Genomic DNA, 27,015 nt, shown 5'->3' on the forward strand with positions numbered 1-27,015 from the left:
GTTTGTATAATAATCAAAAATGACAAACTACATTTGCTTTTATTATATAATATTTATTCATTATATGTAGTATTCGTTAACATGAATACTATCAAGTGTCTTAATTAATGCTCATATTTCGAGATTCAGTACTATGTGATATATTCTGCGCCGATATTTTGATAACTTTGCTGTTTACTTTACCTCAGGGCAGATCTGAACGAATGGTTGTAATATTTTTAACTTTCACTTTAAAGGATTTATTAATAATACACCTAAAAAAATATAGTAACTTCATTTTTACATAATCGAAAACATATGCTATAAATGCAATTTTTTAACCGATTATTTTCGTAAAAAACATTGGAGTTCGCGACAAAAACCATAAAAATGTCAAATGCCAAAGTACAATTGATTTATGTCCTTAATAAATTGATCGATCAAACAAAGTGGTATTTAACTACTAATTTATTATTCTTATTATATCATATTGTTATTGAGTTATTATACATACTTATGTTGTAATTTTTTCTTTCTAATTGAATGATAAGCAAACGGACTTTGATTACATTTTATAACCCTTAAATGGAAACACACCTTAATTATCGAATTGTTATGTATTCATTAACAGTTTTATTGATTCTTAATGTAAGTATGAAGGGTACGCTCATATTCATTATAATTTCCGTATTATAATTATAGGTATCGTACAGTTGTTTAAAAACCTTGATGTCTTAGCCTTTTGAGGCAATTTTTATTGCATTAAAAGAATACTGTGCACATACATTATACTAATATTATCCTTCTTTCTTGACAAATGATTATATAAATTAAAAAAGAAAAAGTAAATTTGCAGAACACGATGTAAGCAATTTACGGTTACAGCATTTTATTGGTCACAAAACTACGAAAAATAGTTACCGTCATTAAATGATTATTAGTATTAAGCTAGTTTAAAAAATTATAGCTATTAAAAACAATTGAACACAGAATTTTATGGTAGTGATATAATAACTCGGTTTATGCATTTAGTAGATTATTATTGAGCGAAATACACAATTTGATTTTTATTTTACATTATTATTAGAACCAATTAAGGATTGAAAAACAGCACGCAGTTTATGGGCCAATAAAAATCTGGAAAGATTTGCGAAGTTATTGTAATGTTCTTTTCATTAAGGTGATTAACTGATAGTCTTATAATTAGCAGCAGGACCTCGTTTGGGCATTATTCTCATTTCTCAGTTTTTACATATTTGTCTAAATATTTATTTGGAACTAGGTCGATTGCTATTCACAGTACAACAATTGTTTTTCTTTTTTGTTAATAGTTTGAACAAAACAAATCGCTGTTTTTCAAGTCTAAAATTGTTTTTTCGAATTTCATAATTTTTCACACTATAGTATAGAAAAACAGAAAATGACGTTTTTATCTTCAAATTATTGCTTACCTGAATCAGTGCTTCGGGTTGCAATGGTGCTTGAAATTTGTCGGCTGTATCACTAAGCAATTGCATTTCCTGTTCCAATTGCCTGAATGTGGCATTGGCTGTGACGTAGGATGATGCCAAAATGAATCCACCAAGGATAAAAGAAACCAGAATGATCGTTACTGCTATTATTTTAGTTACTTGGACTGGAGTACTTTTTGGACGTTGGTAGGCCTGCAACAAAAAACAAAAACATGCAATCTGTTAAGTTAGGAATTCAAATATCATCATATAATGCTTAAAATCAATATGGTTGAAGTTTTATACGCGGTGTTATGATTTTGTGGAAAATGCAAGAATCGGATCAAAGAAAAGTAGTAAAATTTCTTGTTTCGGTTATTCGTTTAATATAGACATAGCCTTCTTAAGATAGTAATAAGTATCAGCCGAAAGCAAAAAATACAGGACCTCAAAAAGGATATTCAGTATCTTCATGTGTTTTAGACAATTCCTGACAGTTCCCTACTCGTACTTTTTTCATTATATTTGCGGTCTGATAATAGGAATGCACATGTTAATCTATTTATAAAAAATTCATATTACCCCTGCAGGTTTACTTTTAAAATTGTTTTTTCCAAATTTAATAATACGACCGGGATTAAAAACGTGTTCATCTTAATCAAAATTTCTTTTTCGAGATTTTGTCTCGGCTCATTTGTATATTGTGCGAAGACTATAAAGAAATTTTCAAATTTGTGCCACGCATTTTAGACTCCTCCCATTGAAAAGACCTCAACAGAGGGAAAAGATATACGATATTGCTAATTAACACTGTTTCTATTTGAGAAAATGAGTGCATTTGTTAACACATCGGTCATGGTATACAGGTGTGTGGAGAAAGTGGAAGATTTTGAAGTGTATAATACACTTTTATGTATGCCTATAACTAACTCTAACGCAGTTGTGTACGTAAATTCTAAGTTGAGGTCTAACTATTGAGCTGTACTTCCTGGTCTTATCCACAGAATATCTATACGTTATTTCCTACTACTTATTTTTCCCCTCATCAGTCAGAAGTAACGCGTTTCTCTCACACAAAGAAAGGCGGGGGATTCTCCCTTTTCGACTCAAAAGAAAATACTTTTAGGTGTTTCATTCCTACTAACTACTAATGCTGGTGCGCGAGCAGCCCCTCCGGAATACGTCGAAGGATATGGCGGAATGCCCTCTTCTGACCCAAGGAAACTATAGAAAATTTTGAATTTGGTCAGTCGGACCCGGAATCGAAGACAAAGAAACTAAACACTAAAGGCAACGACTTCGCCATTTAGAACATTACTTGCGGATATTAACCGTTTGATTAAAACTGAAACAGTTGTTGCTAAATCAGTCGCTTTACATAGGTAGTCGCCTTTGTCATGTGCCAGTTTTTTATTTCGTTTTTTGTTTGTTCCACAAATAAATAACGGTTTCACTGTCGCAGATCTTTAGTGTTTGATGACTTTTTGTTCATTTATCGATAAATTTTGATCTACAATTTTTGATATTCGATTGAATCCTGAATATTGAAGACAAAACCAGAAGTATCTGTTAATAATATACTTTTTGCCTAATCAGAACCGTCAATCAAAACTTGTCACCGTCCGTTGACCTTATGAGTCAAGAGTCAATAATTTATTAATCTTGTCAGACCTTTTCATGACAAGAAGAAGATGCTCATCTGACTTAGAGACTAGGTATATCTCGCTCCCGAAATTCCAATGCCAAGAAAACAACAAACACATAATTAGTGTAATTAGGGTACCCAAATTTACACTCGTCACATTGTTTCTAAATACGATTTACGCACATTGTAATATTTGATACTTGACCTCCACCCTTTCCGCGTCTACCCCCGCCGAAAACACTTTTATAATGTTAGAAGTTGAGATAAAGATTTCTGGAGGCAGGACCTAAAGAAACCAATTCAGTATCACTAGAGAATGATACAAAAACGATACAAGACTCGAATTTTCATTATTTTTCGATAGAAAGAACCAAAATTACCTTCAATAATAATTGCTTTCTACTTCGGTTTGATCAACGGTTTATCGAAGACACCTGTGGAGCATTGAAGAGGCTGAAATAGTTGGAATCTGGTTGATTAAAAGCTTAATACTTTCTGATAAAGATTTATAGTTAATTATTGTAATGGTCACGACGTGTAATGATTTATTAAATAGAAATTGGCGAAATTGTAATTAATGGAATCGTATCAATTAACCCGTTTCTAAATAAACAGTTAATGCAACTGAAACGGTCGATTAAGTAAAATGGCCGTTTACCATCTAGTATTTATTTGACATTAACCATAATATCATTGCGTAGAAACGGTTCGTTATTGGTACCTATTAAGACTAACTAAGTAACAAGAAAATATCGAATCATGTATGCGTGCGTGAAAAATAATTCATGTTTTAAAAAATAAGTAGTTATTTAGTACCCGCGATCATTGAAAGTGAAAGTATATTTATTATATATACATACATATGTGTGTAATAATACATAATCAGTAACATATAACCTAAAAAGCACAATTGAACGCATTCGTTAACCTCAACAGGGTTTATTCACCGCTGCTAATATAAATAAAAGTTTCTGTTTTGCAATAGACCCCGTAGGGCACATTACAAAACAGTAGCGCATCTTTCTTTGAACATATGTACATCACATTTACTATAGCCATTATGATGACGCGAATAAATTGAATTATAAAGGCCCGGCCCACTCGATAAATAAATAAACACGCATTATGATGGTGTGAAAACGCACAATACGTACATATATAGGTACATATGTTAATTACTCTTCAAGAAAATTCTATTGTATACGTCGTAGCGTTTTATGTTTTTTAAAATTGTATTTTATTGCCATCGACCTATCGTTAAGTAATGTATTTGGTAATTAAAAGCGAAATGCTTGTTAACTTTTAATGTTTTTACAGTGGGTTTTTGGTTTTCGAAAAGTTTGTAATCAGGAGTTTCTTCATAAGGGAAATTAAGGTGCTTTTTGTTATCGATATTTTATCATACCCTGTACAAGTTAAATAAGAAAATTATGCTGAAAAACTGTTGACTGTGAAACGCACATAGGTACAGGTGTGGTTTAAAATTTTGACTTCTATCTAAATTACTTTTTCTTTTGCTATTATATTTATTCAGCAATCAAAAAGGCAAATTTATTTTGTAAACTCTACAAGCAAATATTTAAAGTCGAAACTATTTTCCCCTAAAGCAATGTAAAATCACAATATGGCATATAGATTATTTTTTACCCTACGATGCTCCTACAATCAGAAGCAATTTCAATCAACAATTTATTTAATTAAAATCGTCGGTTAACTAATTTGTATTTTTTTCCATGTATGTCCTTTTCAAAAGTAGTAGAACTTCGCGAAAAATTGGTATTGTGTTTATCTATAGAAATAAAAATATAAGCAATTTAAATATTAGTAATATAAGCAATTTTTAGTAATAGTTTTAGTTGCCTATTTTTCTCTTAGAAACACCTGTGTAATAACACACGATTTGATAAGAAAACGCGTTCAATCTACACAAATCAGAAGTCACGTTGTTTTTCTCTGATTGTAGTCAACGTGAGATCACGTTCTACCATAACCATGCAGACGTGTTTCGTTTATAATGAGATTTTCCTGGCAGTGTTTTCTTTTTCTTGTTGTTACTTTTTCTAATGAACAAGAGAGACATCGAGAGAATAAAAGACTTGCATGCTAGCGACATTGCTCTCCCAACCTAATTACTTCTTTTGTTAGAAACATAAGTCTTGAGAACTGAATTAATTAATCTGATGCTTGTGCAGTAGAAATTTCTGCACTTTTCTACTTAAAATTTTACTTAATGCACAATACCAATAATTTCTTTGAATTTTTGTTCTAAATGAAATATAAGAAAAAATTTCTGTTGTAATGAATGATAACTATTTATAAAAAAAAAAGTTAAAATCGATTCATTGATATTTTTATTTGATAATAATTGAACTGTAATATTCTTAAATACAGAAAATTATTAAGGGTTGAAAATCCTTCAAAATACAGTGTAAACTCTATATAACGACACTTAAGGGACTGAACATTTTTCGGCGTTATAAAGAGTGGTCGTTAAATGGAGAGAAATAAAAGATATTATTTTACTATTCTATAATAATATGCATTTACCAATATAGTACACATTTTGCACACGAACATTATTATTCATACATTGCGTATAGCCTGTTATCTTCGTCTGATGTTTTTTGCTGCTCCAATATTTTAATTGTATTTTGTTACGTATCTTACTCATATCTTGAGATACTGCTGGATCAATTTGATTATATAAAAAGTATTTTTTTAATAGTTTCGCTGCATCAAGTGCTTGTTTGATGCTTGGTGGAGGGACAGGATCGTCTTCTTTAACAACGTACACAGCCGCAGTTCTTATCTATTTCGGCAACTTACAAAGTAGTGCTTAATGATTTATAATGCCGCATTGTTGTCGTTAAATAGAGTGAGCGTGACGCTATATAGAGTGTAATATTGTATAGAAAACAATGTAAAGCAACCAAAGTCAAGCAATTTCGAGTTTGTCGCTAAATCGAGTGACATTATAAAGAGTTTACACTGTATTATTAATTTATTTTAGTAAAATGTAGCCATATAATAAGGATTATCCTTAGGCGTTTCATTTTGGTTAATATTAGGTATCTACGTACGCCATAAAAATAAATTTCATTAAATTATAATCAAATACGTGAGAAGAAACGCAAAAATTTACTAACAATTGTTTCCTTTTTATCGTAGTGCATTAAAATGTAACGCTGCAAACAGCGTTCGGATAAAACAAAACTACTTAAATTATTCCGTGCAAACCTAACAAAAAGATCATTGAATTTGGTCACGCTTGTCACGTAGATTTTTCATTTACATTTAATTGTAAAGTATCGAATATTCTGGTCGTGTACAAGCTAACTTTACATAACCACATACGTAAACACAAGTCGTTTACCTGACATTTTTTTAAGGAACTTTTTCTTGTTCCTTTTATTTATTTTACTATCTAACCACTTCTGCATGCAAACCAATCGATAGTTCTGTTAGTAAATGCATTGCATTTGAAGCCAACGATCTTTTGTTGACCCCGTGGTTATACGGTAGGAATACGAACAGGATTTTGGAGACATCAACTGTGCATCAGAACAGAAATTTAAGTGCTTCAGTTATGACAAATACCTAAGCATAAATATTATTGTTTCGTACTTTTTCTTGAAAAGAAGTTGTAGTTTTTTTCACTAAAATTATTACGTTTCAAGCTATATTGCATCTAAATATGGGCAAGTTATCTCTAAAGTGGTTACAAAATGTTAGTTCGTATTGTTGAATGTGTTCTAAACAAAGCTGGACCTTCACTGATACCAATATTCTGGTGTTTTAGTAAAAGAAGGTTTGGAGATATCAACGATGCGTTAGAACAGAAACCTTTCAGTCTATGATCATTTTTTATGAATTCTAGCTAGAGCAGACTTAAATCCTTTAATGATGACAAATACCTAAGTATAAATATTACTGTTTTGTACTTTTTCTTGAATTGTCTCCAAAATCTACAAGAAGTTGTAGTTTCTTTCCCACTAAAATTATTATGTAAGCAATATTGAATCTAAATATGGGCAAATTATCCCTAAAATGGTTACAAAATGTATGTCCGTACTATTAAATGTGCGTTAAACAAACTTATGTATTCACTTGTATCAATACGCTCGCGTTTTAGTACAATAGGTTTGGAGACATCAACGATGCGTTAGAACAGAAACCTTCCAATCGATAACCTTTTTTTTGTGAATTCGCTAGAGCGGGCGTGAATTTTAAGAAATATTATTTACAAAGTTAATGTTACTTCGTATTTTTATAAGAAAGGTGTGGAGATATCAATGATACGTTAAGGCAGAAACCTGGGTATATTTTTCGATTTAACTAAAAAAGTGAGAGTTTGGATTTTAATTTAATAAAATATGTTTATGGTTTGACCTGTCACTTGTTTTTTGTCTTTTATTATCTGAGAAACAAAGGCTGTTTCCAATTTGCAACGCAGTTAAAAAAGGTTTTGATCTTTTACGTTTTAAAGAAACTTAATATTTTCGCGGAGTCCGTACCAGGTACCAAGGACAACCTATATATAAATAACACTACCTACGTAATCAAATAGTTACCTATACATACTTCGGTACCATATTTTATTATACATGGTTCGTTTATAAGCGGAATTTTTATTGGATATAATTTTTTTTATTTATCAAAATCACAAGTCATTTCAATGATTGCGTTGTGATCATGGATAATTTTGGATGTAATATCGTTCCCTAACTAATTGCATAAATAAATACAAAATATCGTTTTGTTTACGTTTGAAGAGCACAATTACCTATTTTTTTAAACCTGTTCTTCAAGCAGATGTTATGATAATTTATAGCTTGTTAACGTTAAAATGATAATTATTTTCAATTCAAAATTCTATGAAAAGATTAATAATGTAGGGAAATACAGACCAGGTCACTAATCGTGAAGGTCACACGTGGCAAAGATGTCACAATATAAAAAAATATGCTTTCTTTAATTCATATTGGTTTGCAATAAACAATAGGTTACATCGCAATATAAAGAGTGTGAGTAATAAGTTAGATAATAATATTGCTTTATCACAAAAATAAACTTTTTTACATGTATTTATCCTTAGGTTTTTTCTAATAATAATGGTTTTTGATCCTTGTAGTTAAAGATATGATCACAAGAGCTAATTAATTTCTAGTATTCAATAAATCTTGATAGCATAGGTCGAAATTATAATAAAGCAGACTACGACATTTTAGAATTAGCTTTTTTTCGTACATATACAGATAATTTCTGTGTATAATGAGCTGAATTCGTTTGGTTTATTTCTGCCATTAAAACAAAATCATGAACCATATCGTTATGCTACCAATTTTGAATTTACTTTAATGAATTTAAATTGTATTTAATTCACGCAATTACCAGTCGTGTTCACGAACACCATTGAATTTAATGTATATTTATTGTAGTCAGTCTCTGTTATGAAACAATAGCTATGTATATTATTATTTTTATTATTATCCAACTTTGCATTTTGTTTTGTAAAACAATTCAGAAATAAACCACAGTCATTTGCCAATTTCATGACATAGAATAATTAAAAAATTTAGCAGGAGTTCTTAATCTTTCTAAAACTTTTTGGAACTACAGCAATAACGATGATACTGATATTGCTTCTGTTTTAAAGTTGATAATCATTACAATAAAAAAATGTGAGCAGCCTGAATAAAGAGGACAACACATACGGCTTAATTTAGTGGAAGTCCCTTATTACTTAAAATAAAATAAAAATTAAATTGATTGTAAAAAATAATTTCGTCCTTGACAGAATTCGTCCCTTCGCGATGTTAATACCTAAAATGTGTTGCCATACTCGGGGCAAGAAGTCCCTGCAAATTATTATAAGACTAAAAGCTATTTTACTGCATTGTAAGTAAAGTTGCTTGCCATAACCCATAATTGTAAGTAGTTAAGGTACTGAAATGGAAATGTACAAGCTACAGTGCAGGAAAGATTAACTTCTTCGACATTATGCTTATATATGGTAGTTTTGACTGTATTTCTGGAAGTTTTCACTTTTTCTCTATCATTACATTTCCGTATGTAGAGACTTATTAATTTATACTTTTACCACGATTGTGTCAATATAATACCTGATTGATTGTCTTACGTAACAAGTAAAATATTAAATAACTCCGTAATACGTAATTCAATTAACGTCATTTTATACTTTTAAACAATAAGGAAGAATTCACACTAATTGTATAGTTTGCGTTAAATTAGTGTTTAAAATTTCGTAAAAAGCACTTACGGATTTTAAAAATTTAATTTTAATCTCATTCTCCAATTAATTGTCGTCTAATTTAAAACAAAGTGGCGGAAACACTACTGAAAACTTTTTTGTTTTAAAACTTCTTTTCCTTAATTGGTCTATCTTTATTGAGTAACAGTAAGGAACTAGATTATGACTTTTTGTACAAATAAACAATATACTGTAGGTATTAAAGGTTAGGCAAAGGGTAGAAGAACATCGGACATTATGGCATTCAGTAAAAACAGAATGATGAGATAACTTCTGACACAAGAAGGGTTAGTTAGAGATGTTTTAGAAGCAGCACAGAAACAGTCAAGTATATTCTTAGATACTTTACAATTTTAATTGTGTAGTAGAAAATTTCTACCTAATTTTCCACCCTCAGACAACAATGTTTTCAATGTATTCGTGTTTAAATGCATTCCTTAACAATTATTGCTTTCTTCAGTAACCACGGTCCCATTCTTCTGCATTGTTATTAACTCAACTGTTCAACATGTTTCGTCATGTTCAACATAATGACTGCATTGTAGAGAAATGGAAATTTTTGTTGCCAAGCGTGCTGCAAAACTTTCATGTTAAAAATCTACCTAGTAAGTGAATTGTAATCACTTCGCTGTTTATTATCTCTTCATTTATTGTAATTTCTGAATGCTGTTAGAAGTATTTTTTTCTTTTTACGTTTTTATTAATTAAGTTAACTCAGTAGATGTTGGCAGGTACATAAACTTAAAATAATGAAAGCAATCTAAGCCAACAACAAAACAAGTAAATAAGTGACAAAATAATTACTTATACTCCTGTTAAATAATTTATATATTAATAACTTAATTATTTAATACCTAATATAATTCCTTCCGTTTGTTGTTTCTAATACAGATACAACTAACAGGAAGGAAATTGAAAAGCAACTAATTGATTGAATCAGATCCTAATTAAACGGCTAATTGCTTCCACATTTTGACAGGTAGAGATACAGATATTACTTATAACTAAGCCATTAGACCAACATACGGTAATTTTCGTATAAGAGCGTTGTAAATGGGGTGTGTCCGTTTATCTAGGCGAGATTGCAGCTGAATAAAATTTTCTTCTTTTATTTTCAGTTTCAATTTAATTTGCTGTAATTTCAATAACTGTCAGCGTTTTTCTTCTTGCATTGGTAAGCAATAATTACTTTTAAGTAGAAGTATATTTTAAACAAACGTATATTTCTATTAACTGCATATTGAGATGTAAGAAGTAAAATACATGTCAAAAGCCCATAATTTATGTTATTTCGCAGACGTTGACTACACTTATTATAAGTTTAACTGGAGCCGAAGAAAAAAAAGTCTTTAACAAACTTTCTACTTCTTCATCATACTTTTAAACTTATGATGTACCCGGTGTTCAGTGCTTTCTAGATGTCTCTCGTTCACTTGAACATTCTCTGCTAATGGGACTTTTTTTTTTCTTCGCAGTTAAACTTCTTATCTTAATTAATTATTTCAACACAAATGCCGATATGAATGAAAAACTACAATCAAATTCAATATTAGATAAAATTGTACGTACACCAAGTTTAACAAATTGTACCACTTTGTATGCATAAGAATAAAATTTATAAACATTTTCTTCAATTCTGGTAGGTCTAGAGAAAATGGTAAGGGAGTATGACTAATAATAAAAGAAAAATCAGGCACACTGATGTAAAATTTAAGCTGAATTACATTTTTGAATATCATTTTCATATAAAAACACGATTACGACCTACAAAAGTCATATCTTTGAACCTTAAATTACATTTATGTAATTTTTTGTGACATGCTTCTGCATTCGTTTTTTATGAACAGTCGTGATTGTTTAACAACTTGTATTTTCTTTTCGATTGGAAAAAGAACAATTCACTATTTTTGCAATTAAAAAACCTTTTCTTTCCCTTATTCAATAGCGATAGCCAAACAAAATACCAATACAAAATGATTGTCGTACTTGTATATGCTCTATAATTAACCATGATAACGCACGCAATAAACAAAAATTAGTTTTGTACATAACAATTACATTATTAAAACGGTAATACGTGATTATAGCGTATGCAATTTCAAGGAATAAAGTTTTAAAAACCGTGTGCAATTAAATTTAACAATATTCGTTATGCGTGATAAGAATTTAATATTTTTACCAAGGTAGAAAGAAAATTTGGTTTGGTATTTTTCCAAGGGGAAAAATTTGTAATTTTATTACGAGTTTGTCGCTTTTTCTGTAATAAAATGGCTAAACTGCGGCAGTAATTGCGTTACAATTAGCAATTACAACAAGAATTGGCCAATTAGCATTTATCAATAAAAGTCAACTTTCACCCCACTTGCAGAAAAATTAGCCCATTGAAACACTACCCGGGACATCCCCCTCTACTCATTTCTGCAATAATCCCATATACCCCGTCTCGATTGTCAATCTTACACTAGACCGATTTTTCTCATTTACAAAAATTATTCACAATTGTTCACACTATAGTTTTTTTTGGAATACATTACGAAATTATTAATAGACAATAAAAAATATGCGTTTTTATTTACACTGTGGTAATGGCGCATTAAATAGCTTTAATACGCCTGTTATTTTTTTTAAAATCTTGCTTGATTCAGTTCAGTCAAAGTTTGTTGGAAAAAAAGTTTTATTGCACGTTAAAGGTCAATTTTTGTTTGTTACAACCGGTAAGTAACCATGAAGTTTAGGACTTTTAGCATCAAGGATTTTCTCTCTCGGTACTTATATGTAATTAAAATTATTTAACTGATGCTAGTACCTGCATATTATAAGGTGCATATGGGTGCGGAAATAAATATACACGATAGTGCCTATTGGTTTAGTATAAAATAATAGTCCAATGTCCTTGTCCCTAATAATAACAAAATAAAATCGATTTGGTTTTGTTTACTTCCAATTTATTTTCAAAAATAAAAGACTATGTAACGTTTAACTAGAATGTCATGTTAGTAAAAACTGGCGAACTTTTTATCATAGAAATTTATGCTGCACTGCTTCAAACATGCACTTATACTAATCTATTTCGGGACTTTTTGTATTCTTTGTTTTATGACCCTGAGTGACCTAACTTATTGGATATTGAAAATCGATGACTTCTTGCAGTTTTTCGATCGCTTTGCATTTATTATGTTAACTCTAATTCCACTTCAAAATTGCTACAGTCAATTAATTAATCAATAGTAACGGTTGGCCAATACTTACATTATTCATTAGGTACAAAAACGAATAAAATTGATATTCCATCGATTTTGTAATATACGTATATACAGATTTCCGCCACAGGAGGTAAAATCTGTTAAGCAGCAGGTGATCTATATTGTAATTTGAGTGATTTGAAGCACGAAAATGCTGAAGTATTTATGTGTGTCAGTGATTGGAAGCGTGAACAAAAGGTCGGAAATTGTTAGAGCAAATGCGGCAGAAGGAAATTGATTCAGCAATTCGTTGCAGATGTGCCTATTTTATATGCCTTTCTACCACGCCCTCAATTATCAATCTGAACTAGATTTCTTTGCCGTTCTGCTAATCAATTTCCCTTAAGCGGTCTCATTTTTTCAATCTTAAGTAGGACGTCGTTGCATTATTTTATCACAATATAAAGAAAACGCTCCCGGAAAAAGAATAAATAAGATCAGTATCTACGGAAAATTCAATTCTTAAGGTCTACACAGTTCTGTCTTCGGAACCCTGTCCTCGCTGCAAAAGCTGGCGTGTTATAAACCCCATACTGATAAAATGTTTTTCGTCAATGGTTAATTAGTTGGGAGGGGGGTGGTTTTTATGTCTATTGTATAAAAATTTGACCTCAGTTTTATTCATTATCATCATGAGGTCGTCAGTCCTAAGACTGATTGGACACGCACCTGCACTCTTTCCTATCCTCAGCTAATCTTCACATTTCCTTAAAACTAGAACATCCCACATCCTTAACTATTTTTGAACATTATTCTAATCTAGGTCTACCTCTACCCCTCCTAACTCCCCTTTCTGGCTCTAATATGTCACTGTCTAGTCCTTCTTGCTTGAGAAAAAACTTTTGGGTGTTTCATTCCCACCAGCCAGTAATGCTGGTGGGCGGGCAGTCCCTCCGGACTATGCCGGAAGGTAGGGCGGTAGGCCCTCTTCAGCCTGCTTTCAGGAATCGTGGGAATGGGTGGGTGATGGTTCGGGTGAGAAAGATGAGACGGACGAAATGAAGACAGAAGAGAATGAAAGATTATCTGTGGAATATTACTGCCTCAGCATTTGCCTAAGTGATCCAAGGAAACCACAGAAAAACTTGGACCAAGGCAGACGGACCCGGAATCGAACCCGCGTCCTCCCGAATGCTAAGCAATGGTCTAGACCTCTAGGCCATGCCGCTCGGTGCCTGAGAAGGTGTCCTACCAACCCTTCTCGACTATTTTTTATTGACTTCCATTGAGTCCTCTGTTCTCCTATTCTTTCCAATACCACTTCATTTTCTACCTACGGTATCCTCATCATTTGCCTGTAACAACTCATTTCGAACGCTTCTCACCTTTTCTTTTCCGCAACGCTCACCGTCTATATTTCGCACCCGTACAGTGTCGCGCTCCAGACATACGCCTTTAACAGTTTTAAATCTTGTAGTAACTTCCAATTGTTTAAAGATCTTTTTAGTAACTATGTACACAGTTGTAGAAGTAAGTAAGAATAGAGAATATAGAATCTTTTTCTGCATTAGTGACTTTCAGATTTTATTTATATTTTTTAAGCGTCTTGTAATCCTTTTCACAGGCTTGTTGTGTACCTATACAATGGAGTGCTTTGTTGGCTGATCGCCATATTTTTGCCAACAACCAATTTGCAAGTGATTTGAAGGCCAGACAAAGTAAAGAAAGAATCATTTTTGCTGAAAAAATATTCATAACCAACATCAACAAATACATAACGTGAATCTTTGTTTCTCGCAAACACTGCATATATATGATGAATATAATATGTATATACACAGTATGTAATTACCGTTACAAAGAGTGAAAGGAAGGATGCATGTAGCATCCAGCGGCAGTTTGCAGTAATATTCCAGTACTACATCCTTCACTTAAAATACCATCGTTGCATCTTAATAGCAACCTGTGACAGTCCTCTCGTCAAGGTTTTCCCGAGCCAATCATTAGCAGAGACTTTTTTTCCTATTATTTTCTTTAATTTTCTCTAAAGAAGACTAATGGGAGATGCACTTCGTTGAACATAGCATCAATATAATTGACTATATACTTGCTGACAATGATATAGCTACGTAATTAGGCTGACTGAGGAACTTTTGTATATTATTATTCGTTTATTTATTTATAATTGACAAACAAAACGGTTCTTTTTATGGTCTCGGATCGAAGCGGACAGGTGAACTAGCTGGTGACTAGACCGTGGCTTATAATTTTGTTTAGACAATGCCAATCGATTATCTACTTGGTTTATGTCCTCGGCCGAAGAAGATAATTACAGAGCAAAAGTGACTCGGGCAATGCAAATTTTAATAACTTTTATATCTGGTAGTGTTGCAAGCTTTTGTTCTAAATGTAATTATTAATAAAAAAAAAAATACAACGTGTAATTATGCAACACGCTACTGAAGTGAAACTTCTTCAAACACACAAACATACCGGGATAGGGGTTAAGGAATTGGTTTAATGGTATTATTTGTACACTATGAATTTAAATTTTACACTATACATGCCGGAGTTGCCTGTAACGAACGTTGCATCGAAGAGTGCTCGCGGCTCAAACGATCCCCACTACGAACTCGACTACGTGACCGAGTAGAAGGAAGACATCCGTTGCATGATTTCGTTACATAGCAACTCGCATGAAACGAACTTACCCTACCGTGCGTAAAGAAGTTTCACTTCGAAAAGCTGTTTCTTTTTAGTAGACGTGGTGTAGGCTCATACAATTGATAAACAAATATGCCAAGTAAACATTGAAACTACTGAATCATTAATATGTGCCAATATGTTTAAATTATATACAACATTTAACCCAAAATAGGGGTTGGCAGTAATGACTTAAACAGTTTGTTAAAACCGTTGTTGTGAACAAAAGCACTTCCTAATTTTTTTTGTGTTTAGCATACTCTACCACTTAATGTCACCCACATGTGTATGTTAATTGATGTTTTAGATAAAGGTCATTTGAAATACGGAAATACTTTAGGTATAGATATTGTTGATTCTAATTTTTGCGCTTATGGTAGGTGCTAATATATATAATACATACATAGCACCTTGGTTGTATCCTTGACGATGAGTGGAGCAGCTGCCTTTACAACTCTTTTAATATATGTTTAATACTATTATAAACTCTGCTCATTATTTCTTTTCATAAATAGTGGATTGAAAACTGCTCATAAAGGCGATAACTAAAATAATTGCTCTGTAAATTCATGAGATTTTAAAGGTGATTGTTCTTTTATACTTACGATCATTAAACCCTGTTACCATATCATATTAGTTATGACGGGTAATTTTTCTTGTAGAGATTGCCATAAATGGTTTGTTAAATTTAAATAAAATTTAATAAAGCCTTTTCGTGGTGAAGTGAAAATTTTCGTTTAAGAAAACATAAAGCAAATTTATCTATAGTTGCTTCTGAATGCGTTGATATTGAGTTTTTTTCTTAGATTACTAATTTACTTTAAAATACGTTTGGTCGTTGTTGTTGCTGCCACCTGTCGTATCTTAGTAATAAGAGCATCTATACGTAAAGCCAAAGGTCCCAGGTTCAATTCCCGGCGAGGGTGTGACAGCAACAATAATTTTTCTTCATTAATTTGTAGTAGATTCAAATTAAAAGATTATAAGATACGTTTGCTCCTATGAAGGATCGAAGGCTTGAATTAACTTCACTAAGAACACCTAAACATTTACAGTGAGTACTCGGATTATATTTTACAAAGGGAATAAAACTTTTTGTTTATTTGCTTAATTTAAAAAAAATCAGAAATGGTCTACTGAATCTCTTAATTTGTTAGTTTGTAATTACAGTTCTCGCACACATGGTAACCATTACATATGCTGTTGATCGTAAGCTACTTTCACCTTTGGATAGTTGCGGTATCTATAAATTATTTATCATTTCGAGAATTAATTCGGTTAATTAATGCCATTATATTATACATTGTTGCTATTTGACCATAGTAGAAGGTATAATAGTTACGCTACTTGGATGCTGTTTTCTTTGCAGCAAAACCATAGATAATTTATCTATAAATAATCGGGTTTTAAAAGTTTACAAAAAGAATCTATCTTATAAATAATTCACGTCTGTCTTGATTGAAAACATTTTAATCAACTAATTTTTCCTTCTATGCAAGTCTATTATACCTACTTGCAGATTTTTGCGATCTAATTTTCTTATTACCAACAAGAATATCGTCCAATTATATAAATTCTACATAAAGAATTCTCTAATAGGATTAACAATCACTGATTTATTAACAATTTTCCTTATAAATTAGCTACATCATTACTTGAAGTGTTTCGTTAAAAAGCGAGATTGTTTAACTCGAAGATGAAAAAGTCACGGAAGAAGAAATCAACAACTTTCACTTGAATAAAATTTTATTTGTTCTCTAGAATAACTTCCAGTGAGTAAATCTCCTTCGGAAACACATACAAATTGCAAAAGAATTACGTAATAACCGTCGTTTCTATTTTACACCGATGGTAGTTAGAGAACCGAACATTCTGCAGTCAAAGGGTGGTATCATCTTTTGACATACTTCACCCATCAGTAACATATGTTCAATAAATATAATTTAAAGCTTTTGAGAGATGTGTTACACTTTGTTTAAAATATTTTGAGATTTCGGTTAGTTTAAGACGGTTTTCAAAGAATTAGGTTTGGTTAGGTTTTCAAAGAATTAGGTGATGGTTTCAGGTGTTGTTAGGTGACCATTTTGCCTTACCTGGATAAAAATGAAATATCATTTTTTACCAAATAATCAGAAATTTTAAGTTTTTGCATAATGACTTTCTCTTAGTCTTACTATAACCATCCGGTGAGTGATGTCGACGTCACTCTTTTCTACCCACTGCATTACTACATTTAAAATGACTATAGATCAGCGATTAAGGATTTTCATTTACCGGATCCTTACTTTGAAGTAATATAATTTTTAAACCCATTTTACTAATACACACCAACATATCAAAATATCAGTTTTAACATCAATAGACAATCGTTTCTATAAGGGAAGGTTTAGTTTGTTCACGATATATCTAGCAGTATTTATATGCTGTATCAATTATGCGGCGGTTTGTTGTGAGATGTTCACACTACCGAGTACTAAATGTATTATGAATTTGTTTAGTTTGTATCATTATATTAAAGAAGACGTTTTGTATAATGTATATGTATGAGAGGCATTCCGTGTTGGAAAAATTAAAACAAAAGAAAATTAACATTAATTGTGTATCTTTTAATAGTACTTTGGACATTTTAATTGCAACTGTTTCATTTTAATGATGTCGACTAGGACATGGTGGTGTTCTAGCGGGAAGTAATTACGCGAAACAATAGAATAATCGCAATTTATGTTTTGTGTGCATATACCTAACTACATATATGTATCACATATAATACATTTACCTGCATATATGGGAATCTTATGCAATTGAATTTAATTACTTTTATAGTCTGAGCACGTACAATTTACGCATGCTATAAAATACTTGTTGTCGTATAAGAACTTGATAGTTTCTATATCTTGTTGTAATATTATTAATATATAAATTACATTTAACATAAACGAGTTTTAAGCTTACGTTTAAGGGGTTCCGCTGAGTTTAACATTAAAACGCAAAGTATAAGTAGTAACTGTGAGGATTAATTTTGAAATATAACCATTAATAAATTTCACAATATCGAAAAAAACATCTGTGTAATATCGTATGTGGAATGTAATTTTTAATTACTTTGAAACAAGAAACGTCGAGGGTTGTTTAAATTAGTAAAAGATCACTTCTGTGAAATTTTTGCAGAATTTAATAATTCTAAATTGTTAGAAATCTGTAAAACCCTAAATCCAAATATTCGAGATACGTAAAACAATTTCCTAGTTTTATAACTTTTCTTTCGGTAGTTTCAAAAGGGAACGCGTTTTTCTGAACTAAAAGCTAAGGCTTTGCCCAGCAAGTTTGATGCAAATTAAAAAATTCTGTTATATAATTGAAAAATAAAAAGTAAATAGTAATACAAGTATCGCAGTTATATTTCTTATTTGTAAAAGGATCTATAATTTGTTGCTAGAAGATGGTACCTTTATTCATTTTGTCCCTAGTCGCTGTTCAGCGAAAAACGATTCGAGAACTACCAAGGTGGTATTATACATAGCGCATCTTGAAATAGAAATTTAATGGAGAAATACTGTAGCGGTTATAATTTGTCACTGAAAAATTGTACTTTCACTCATTTTGTCGCGTGTCTTCTAGCTGTTCAACGAAAAACGACTGGAGAATCGCCAAAGTGGTACTACACATAGCGTACATCGAAATAGAAATGGCATAAATACTGAAAAGGTTATAATTTGTCGCTGAGAAATGGTACCTTTTACTCATTTTATGTCGTGTCGATCTTCTAGCTGTTCAACGTAAAACGACTGGACAGTCGCCAATGTGGTAGGTACTACATATAGCGTACCTCGAAATAAAGATGATATAGAGAAATACTGAAAAAGTTATAATTTGTCGCTGAAAATAGGTAGTTTTACTCATTTTGTTGTTTTAGTTTTGTTCATTTTGTTGTTTGTCTATCTTCTAGCTGTTCATAGAAAAATGACTGGAGAATCGTCAAGAAGGTACTGCGTATAGAGTACCTCGAGAAATAGAAATGGTATATAGAAATACTGAAAATATTATAATTTGTCGCTTAAAAATGGTAATTTTACTCATTTTGTCGTTTGCCTATCTTCTAGTTTTCAGCGAAAAATTACTGGAGAGTACCTAAGGTGGTACTACACATAGGGTATCTCGAAGTAGAGATGGCATAGAGAAATATTGTAATGACATAAATGCGTTGATATTTCACAACGATTCTTAAGGATTATTCCTTTTTAAATACTCAAATAATATCTAACCAAAAGTGTATACATCTTTAGGAGTTCACTTGGAATTTCTTATAGATTTGATTGTAGTACTAGCATTAAATATAGGTCATAAAAAATGTTATTGTCGTAACACTAAAGTGATTTCCGTAGTTGTTCAACTTCACTTTCTCACATTTATCTACCTATGTACATGTTGTAGGTACTTACAGCAGTTTGTGGTTGCAGCGTGTCTCATATCGGACGTTTTTGTCTCTTATTATTGTGCAAGTTCCTTAATATAAATCAGCCATGCACGTAAATAACACGTATATACTTATAGCAAAATGGAAAACGTTCTATGTTTATGGCAAGTCAATATGTTCATGCTAATTAAGTGTTCGAAACGGTAAACAATTTTCTTGTCGCTTTCTATCTGTCTTTCTGTCTTGAAAATTTACTGCTTGGTTGCTTTTACCATACAAATAATCAATATTTGATGCAAAAAATCATGCAGTATTTCTTAATAAAATTAATTTATAACCTTATGAAAAATGATATCATACGAGAGCAATCACTTGCTTATTAGGTCAGTGTAAAATCTGAAAATTTATAAAAAATATGGTGTAGGCTTGTAATTAATGTTGTATTATGGGCATGTTTCTGTTAATAAGAAATCACTACATAGTATAAAACAAAGTCGCTTTCCCGCTGTCTGTCCCTATGTATGCTTAAATCTTTAAAACTACGCAACGGATTTTGATGCGGTTTTTTTTAAAAGATAGAGTGATTCAAGAGGAAGGTTTATATGTATAATACATGCATAATATAGTAGGGAAACACTGATAATTTTAGAGGTTTCTAATGTGATGTCGTAAATAAACACATTTTTTGCGCTTACATTGCAAACGCTGACTGAACCCTACGAGATAGATTAAAATAATGTACTACAATATTGTACATCTTAAAAGGGTCTACAAAAAAGTCCGCGATGGTATATGTCTATCTCTTAGGGATAACCCACAATAACCATTTTTATCCTTTACTTTTTATGAGAAATAATGACTTATTTACGAAGCGATTGTAGGCAATACAGCATTAATTCTTATCCAATTAAGTACCTTAAATACATTGTGCATTTAATATAGATCAATATGGCCCTTTACAGCATGTAATTTAAATGAATATTTTCGAAGATATTACAGATTTAAAATGCAGGGACATAGCGGTTGCGGCGGTACCGGCCGGGAGGCCGGTTTGTATTGTCTAATGACAAAAAAACTGTGAATGTTGTATATAAAGACATTCTGTAGTATATTTAGTATGTTCAGGGGGTATCTTTTGAAGATTTCCCGTTTTCGATAATAATCTAAACAAAACAAAAATATATTTAGTATCAGCATTGCACCCTTGCGAAGCTGGGGCGGGTCACTAATTGTAAGTTATAAAATAAGATGGATATCGTTCCCGTTAGCATCAAGACTGAGTGGTGGGATCAAAAGCAAAGATTGACGTAGTAAAATTCTCATCCATTAAAATTTATTACTCCCTTTCAGGAAAATACGAGTAGGTACTTGTACGTATTGAATTTTACGAGAGCATTTTTAAATCGATTTAGATTAACTTTATTTGCACCACATAGAAGTTCTTGACATTTTTTAAAGAAGTATTAGGTAATTGACACTAATTGAAACGTTCTGTCATTTTCCTGTTAACTGCAGTTGATTGTCTTGTGTAGGTGTAGGTAATAGCAAAAAATGTTTTGTTTATCAATAATTGATTACGTACATACATACATACATATTCAACGACCAGTTGTTTTTGTTAACAAACAAAATAGCAACAAGTGTTTTGCAGTCACATTGTAAACATTCGATGTTTTGATTCTAAATTTAAATACAAAAACTGCTAGAAAATAAGGAAAATTCGTAAATGCAGACGATCCTTTATACATTTGAATCATAACTCTGAAGAATATTATACAGTAATTGATAAATGGTATTTTGGAGTTACACTTCTTCTGAACTTTTGAGACTAGAATTTTAGCATAAAGCGTTAGATTTGAACTGATGTCTGAAATCTCGACGGCATCAATGCTCACTGATTAGGAAATTCATCCCAGCATGTTTTCGAAAAAAATTGTTTAAATAACTATGACTAAAGTTGATTTTAGTAACTACCGTACTAGTTGAATTAAGGATAATTAAATTAAATTACCTACCGACACCCTCAAGTGAATTATCTTTATATTTATGATATTCGTCCGAAATCCGCGTACGTCGGATTACTTTGGAGAGACATTACACTTCGTTTGTGTTGCCTTTTCCTACCTTACCTTAAACCATAAGCAATCAAATGAAAGAAAATGTACCTTTACAAACTTATACAACACCATAAGGAAAACCGTATAATTATCATTTTATTGATTGGGAGTCTATAAGAAATAGGTAAGAAGGGACGCCTTCGACGGACGGATATGGGAAGCTAATTCAGAGGCATATTAGAAGCAGAAACAGGAGTTAGAGCCTGATAAAACGGTTGTTTACAAACAGGGAATCTTGCAAAGGTTGACTCAAGATAGAGTTAGAAGAGGAGGCTGACGACTATATAATTATGATGTGGTAACAAATTTGAATGTCCTTAATATTTACCTCATTTGAGGATGCTTAGGGGCACTTGCGGGCATTTTCATGACCAAATTCGTGGTCATGGCACCGAAGAACCCCTGTAATATACAAAATTTCAAGCCAATCCGATACTTGGAGACACTTGCGAGCATTTTCATAATCAAATTCGTGGTCATCGCTCACCGCCCCTATAATATACAAAATTCCAAGTCAATCCGAGGTATACGGTTTTACGAATTGCAGCCATTACTATGTGCGTATATATATGTCTTAAGTTGCATAAGTAGACGTCAGAATTATTGGCTTCGTAAGCAGGTTTATCGTGTAATTACAGTAAATACTTCACGGTGGAGATGTACTCTGATCGTAATGAGAATTGAAGCGAGTGTAGTTTTAGCAGCATCGTGACCGTGTTTTTCTGTATTTATTCGCTGTTACATAACCGATTCGAAGAACCGCTTCGAATCTGCAAATATATATTTAGTGGCCATAATTAACCATTATATACCTAAAGTTTTTCATTTCAAAATCCGGAACAGTTGATCACCTTGAATGGAAGGTTTTGCGGAGACGTAAACGCAATAGCAGCAGAGCTTACCGGGTCAGTATAATAATAAAAATGCAAATTGGTCAGATGTATTCAAAACAGCGTAGCAGAGAAAAACAAATATACATACATGTGCAAATTGTACACTACACGCAAACAAAAACAATAACAAGCATACAAAGAAAAAGTTGCTAACAGTTATTGGCAGGATACCGTTTTTCTGATTGTTACGGAAAGGTGTGAAAAGCTCTAATTGTTCCGCGGGAAACAATAAATATGACAAAAATAAAAAGGAAATTACTACACGCTGCAATTATCTCCACGGTTGAGTGAAAGCTTGTGCCCACGAACCTATTTCTCTCGATTGCATTGAAACAAGATTATTCTAGAATAATTACGAAACCAACCTAGTTGTCAGGTCTCGCTTTTCAAATTTCCCGAAAGCTTTCCATTAAAGGACAAAAAATGTAAAGGACAGGATGGCAGATATCTCATTAAGGATTTTGGAATTGAAAACAGAATCTTTTTTCTTAAGAATACTGGCAATTAAAGAAAATAGTAAATTATTACAAAGAGAGAAAGCTTTCGCTAATTTTTTTTCTATTACAAATTCTTTAACTCGAGAAATGTACAGTGATGAAAATAATATAATATTTGGGACTTACCGGTGGAGCTTCGGAACCATAAAGCTCTGAGGGTGGATACTCTGGCTTAATGGGGATGGCGTTCAGAGACTCTGCCTGCTGCTCCTTCTCCATACCTGCGTTGATGTAGCGCTCCAGTTGTGTATCAGTGATGATGCACGGGGTCGTGCACTGTACTATTGCCCAGAAACGCGATAAAACAAACGACACTACAATGAGTTGCTTTCTCCAGATATATTTTTCGACCTACGGAAATGATCTTCAGGTATCCCCTGTTCAATAATAATAATATAATATAGGACAGAAGCTTTATTTGACCAGAACTTGTTGCAGTCGTTTGTAGAAAGTAACTGGCAGGATTGACGGCGAAACGGTCGCCTTGTAGCTGCTGCCATGGTTGCCCCCCAACGTGCCCCCTACTCTGTTACATCGGTACCTTCTCCATTTACCTATCCTATACCAACGTAAATGGTCACCTTGCGATGCATTTCGCTGGTACCAAGCACGCGAAGGAGCGAATTGATGGTGCTCTGGCTGCCTCTGCCTCCACAAGTAAGCCCATCTTCATCGTCTTCATGATGCCGATAATATCCACTGGGTAGGAACGGTTTGTTTCTGATGCATTGCCTAGATCGGCGTGCATTATTACCTTCCTTGACTTGAATATTTATGAAATGAGTGCCATTTACCAAGATGCTGCATCAATAAGGATGCTTGCAAATGTGATTGTGTTGCGTTTAAGTAAAACAAGCATCACAGGCGAGATCGTTTGTAGTGAAAGTAGATTATACAAATTAAAATCTACAGTTCCATACGGATAAAAATAAAAAGTAGTAATTCTTTTGGATGTTTTGTCAAACACCACCCTATAAGTATCTGGCCGAACTAACCAAAATTCCTCAAAACACTCTGAAATTGCATGTGAACTACATTTTTTTCATTGATGAATTTCCGAATTTTTGTGTATAGGTACTTATTGAACTAATATTCAATGGAAATCGATACATATTATTTGAACTATTTCCTCATAAGGAGTCGTTCAAGTATCGCAGGACTCAGTTTTTTGCCTTCCCCTCCTTCGTCCCTCGTTATGTACTAATTTACCCTTTTTCATCCCCTAAACGTTACAGCCAATGCTATAGATACCTACTTGATTATTCTATTAACATGTGAATGCGAAAGCAGAGATTAGATAAACGAAATCGGAAGGAAAGTTTGTTGCAAAGACATAATCCCCCTGGACTGGCACCGACTCCAAAAATAACTGATTATAAATTGTAAATGTATACAATTATCAATGATTTTGTCTATTGTTCTGTATTGCACTTTGCTTTGAAGTAATTAAAATATTATTTTCTACTTTTCAGCTTAAGTAGGTATAATCTTAAATTCGGTTTTTGTCTTTTATCTACGAATTAACTTTATATTGTTTTCCATACATTTGAAAAAGGATTTTTCATCGAACAAAGCAAAATATAACTGAAATGTGGCTAGATGCTCTAAACATTGCCACATGCATTTGAGTTAAAAACAAACATTTCAGTTCATCGCACCGCTTACAGGAAATTTGTAATACATAACTAGGTAAATAAAACTTTTGCACATAGTGCTATTTCCGTATGGTACCCATTGTTCTGGAGAAGTCTCGGCTAATTCCCATTGTAATCAATACTGTCACAAATAAAATTTTATTGGATATTACTATTTTAGGCCACGGTCGATATATTTAAAGTACTTTCAGACCAACTGTTACGTATGAATGAAAATCATAAATAAGATTGTTAATATTCAGACGGCCGTATAATATTTACTAGTCCTTTGTTCTTTAGCCTTTTACTGTGCTTGAAACTATTCAAATCTTAATTACTTGTCTACCAATTATGAAGAAACTAATTTCGAATAGGTACCTCCTGTTTAAGGAAGACAAAATAGCTTTAACTAACCAGGAACCTTAAAATTATAACCGTATGAATTGTAATTGTTACTTTACTAACATTCAGAGTTATAAATAGAAAATCAAAATTTCTGAATAGGAGAACAGAGGAAGTCAATAAAAAATAGGCGAGATAGGTTGATAGGACACGTTCTCAGGCATGAAGGTCTAGTCAGAGACATATTAGAGGCAGAAACAGGAGTTAGGAGGGGTAGAGGTAGACCTACATTAGAATACTCTTCGCAAATAGTTAAGGATGTAGGTTGTTCTAGTTTTAGGGACAATGGGAAGATTAGCTCAGGATAGGAAAGAGTTTAGGTGCGTGTCCAACCAGTCTTAGGACTAAGGACCTTATGATGATGATGACTTTCAGTATAACTAGTATGTACGTGTAATTTTCCTGTAACTTATGTCTAATTGTAGCTTACTCGTGTAATTTACCATAACTTTATATTAATCTTATTTGTGGTGTATTCAGGAATTGTATCAATGTTTAATTTGTTATCTGTAATTTTATGATTTCGATGCAATTGCCTGAATATTGGTAAACACATGCATTAGATCAAAAAGTGTCCGCTGCCGACGCAAACAATTACAATTATCAAAAGTTAATAAGTGCTTTAGTAATCTGTTTCGTTGTTCTTAAGTAAATTATGGTAACAACTTTCCCATGGAACGTTTCTAGATTCTATTATTTTCAATTCAGTTTCAGTGCATCGGTATTTGCAATCATATTTCAGATCAACTTTTTCTACTCTAAAAGTCAGTCAGTCGGTTTGTCTTTAATTCAAAAACAAGTCAAAACTCTGACCGCTTAACAATCTTTCGTCTTAGGTATTAAGTTATATGCGATAAATAAATAATTTAAGAGCGTTTAAAGGCGTTCATTTGTTACAAGTCCATTCTAAATAACTAAATTTTAAGATAAAAAATAAACTTATTTTCACGCGCTTATTTTGATATCGATTTTCATCAAGTGAAATTTTACTTTCCATTTGCAGCGCCACAAACGTTAAAATACTTCCTTTTTATCCTTAACTTCAAAAAACAAAAACACAAAAAGAAACTATTTCACGAACTTATACCCTTCTTATCTTATCTTATATCTTTCCTTTTGTTTTTTAAATTGCCCTTAACAAGATCAAGGTAAGAAATACAAATATGTGGTGGCAAGATTTAGAGTGAAAGTCGAAGATGATGAAAGATTATGTAAAAAATGTGAAAGGAGGGATGAAGCGTTGATGCATCATGTTTTGAGTAGATGCCAGAGATTGGAAAGAAAGCAGAGTTTTGCTAAGTGGAATTATTGAGGATAAACCTAGCCACTGTTAAAACACAATGCTTTATTGTATAGACAAGAAGTAGCAATTCTAAATTAAACATTATAGACAAAGCAGCAAGTTTGGGAAATCCATTATTTATTCATTTTGATCAGTAGAATAAACAATATTAGTTGCTGGTTGTTGATGACATTGAGTTTAAACAAAAAGGAAAACTACATTTCTGAATGCCAAATGTTTTTATAACACTAATTTGTGTTCGCCGATTGTAATTTACTGAATCGTTTTTTATTGAGTAAATAATTATATCTCAAGAGTGGTTCCATTTAAGTTTGAGATAATTAGGGGATGATATTTGTATTTACTATTTTAAAATTTTTAGTTTGGGTTTTGAAGTCGCATTTGATTTTCTATTAAAAAATGGTAATTATTTTAGATTTAATTTTCTAAAACTTTGAGTAGTTTCGATTTTTATGCGAGTCCTTTTTTATAAAGAATTGACTTTTCGTTGGAAGGAGTTAGGATTTAAGGCAAATCAATCAAGC

The 27,015-nt window shown here is 32.1% G+C and overlaps 1 protein-coding gene across 1 annotated transcript in view; it reads right to left on the reverse strand.

Moving 5' to 3' along the window:
- LOC108739589 (putative uncharacterized protein DDB_G0271606) overlaps nt 1-23,630 on the reverse strand; it is a 35,940-nt gene extending 12,310 nt beyond the window's left edge. Inside the window, exons 1-2 of the mRNA XM_018473597.1 lie at nt 23,279-23,630; nt 1,431-1,643 (exon numbers count right to left, since the gene is read on the reverse strand). Of these exons, the coding sequence (XP_018329099.1) occupies nt 1,431-1,643; nt 23,279-23,371 (306 nt within the window). The 5' untranslated portion in view covers nt 23,372-23,630. The remainder of the gene's footprint in view (nt 1-1,430; nt 1,644-23,278) is intronic.
- Nucleotides 23,631-27,015: the final 3,385 nt, after the last annotated feature.

The sequence above is a fragment of the Agrilus planipennis genome, unplaced genomic scaffold (assembly GCF_000699045.2).
Source record: "Agrilus planipennis isolate EAB-ADULT unplaced genomic scaffold, Apla_2.0 scaffold2, whole genome shotgun sequence".
Classification (NCBI taxonomy): domain Eukaryota; kingdom Metazoa; phylum Arthropoda; class Insecta; order Coleoptera; family Buprestidae; genus Agrilus; species Agrilus planipennis.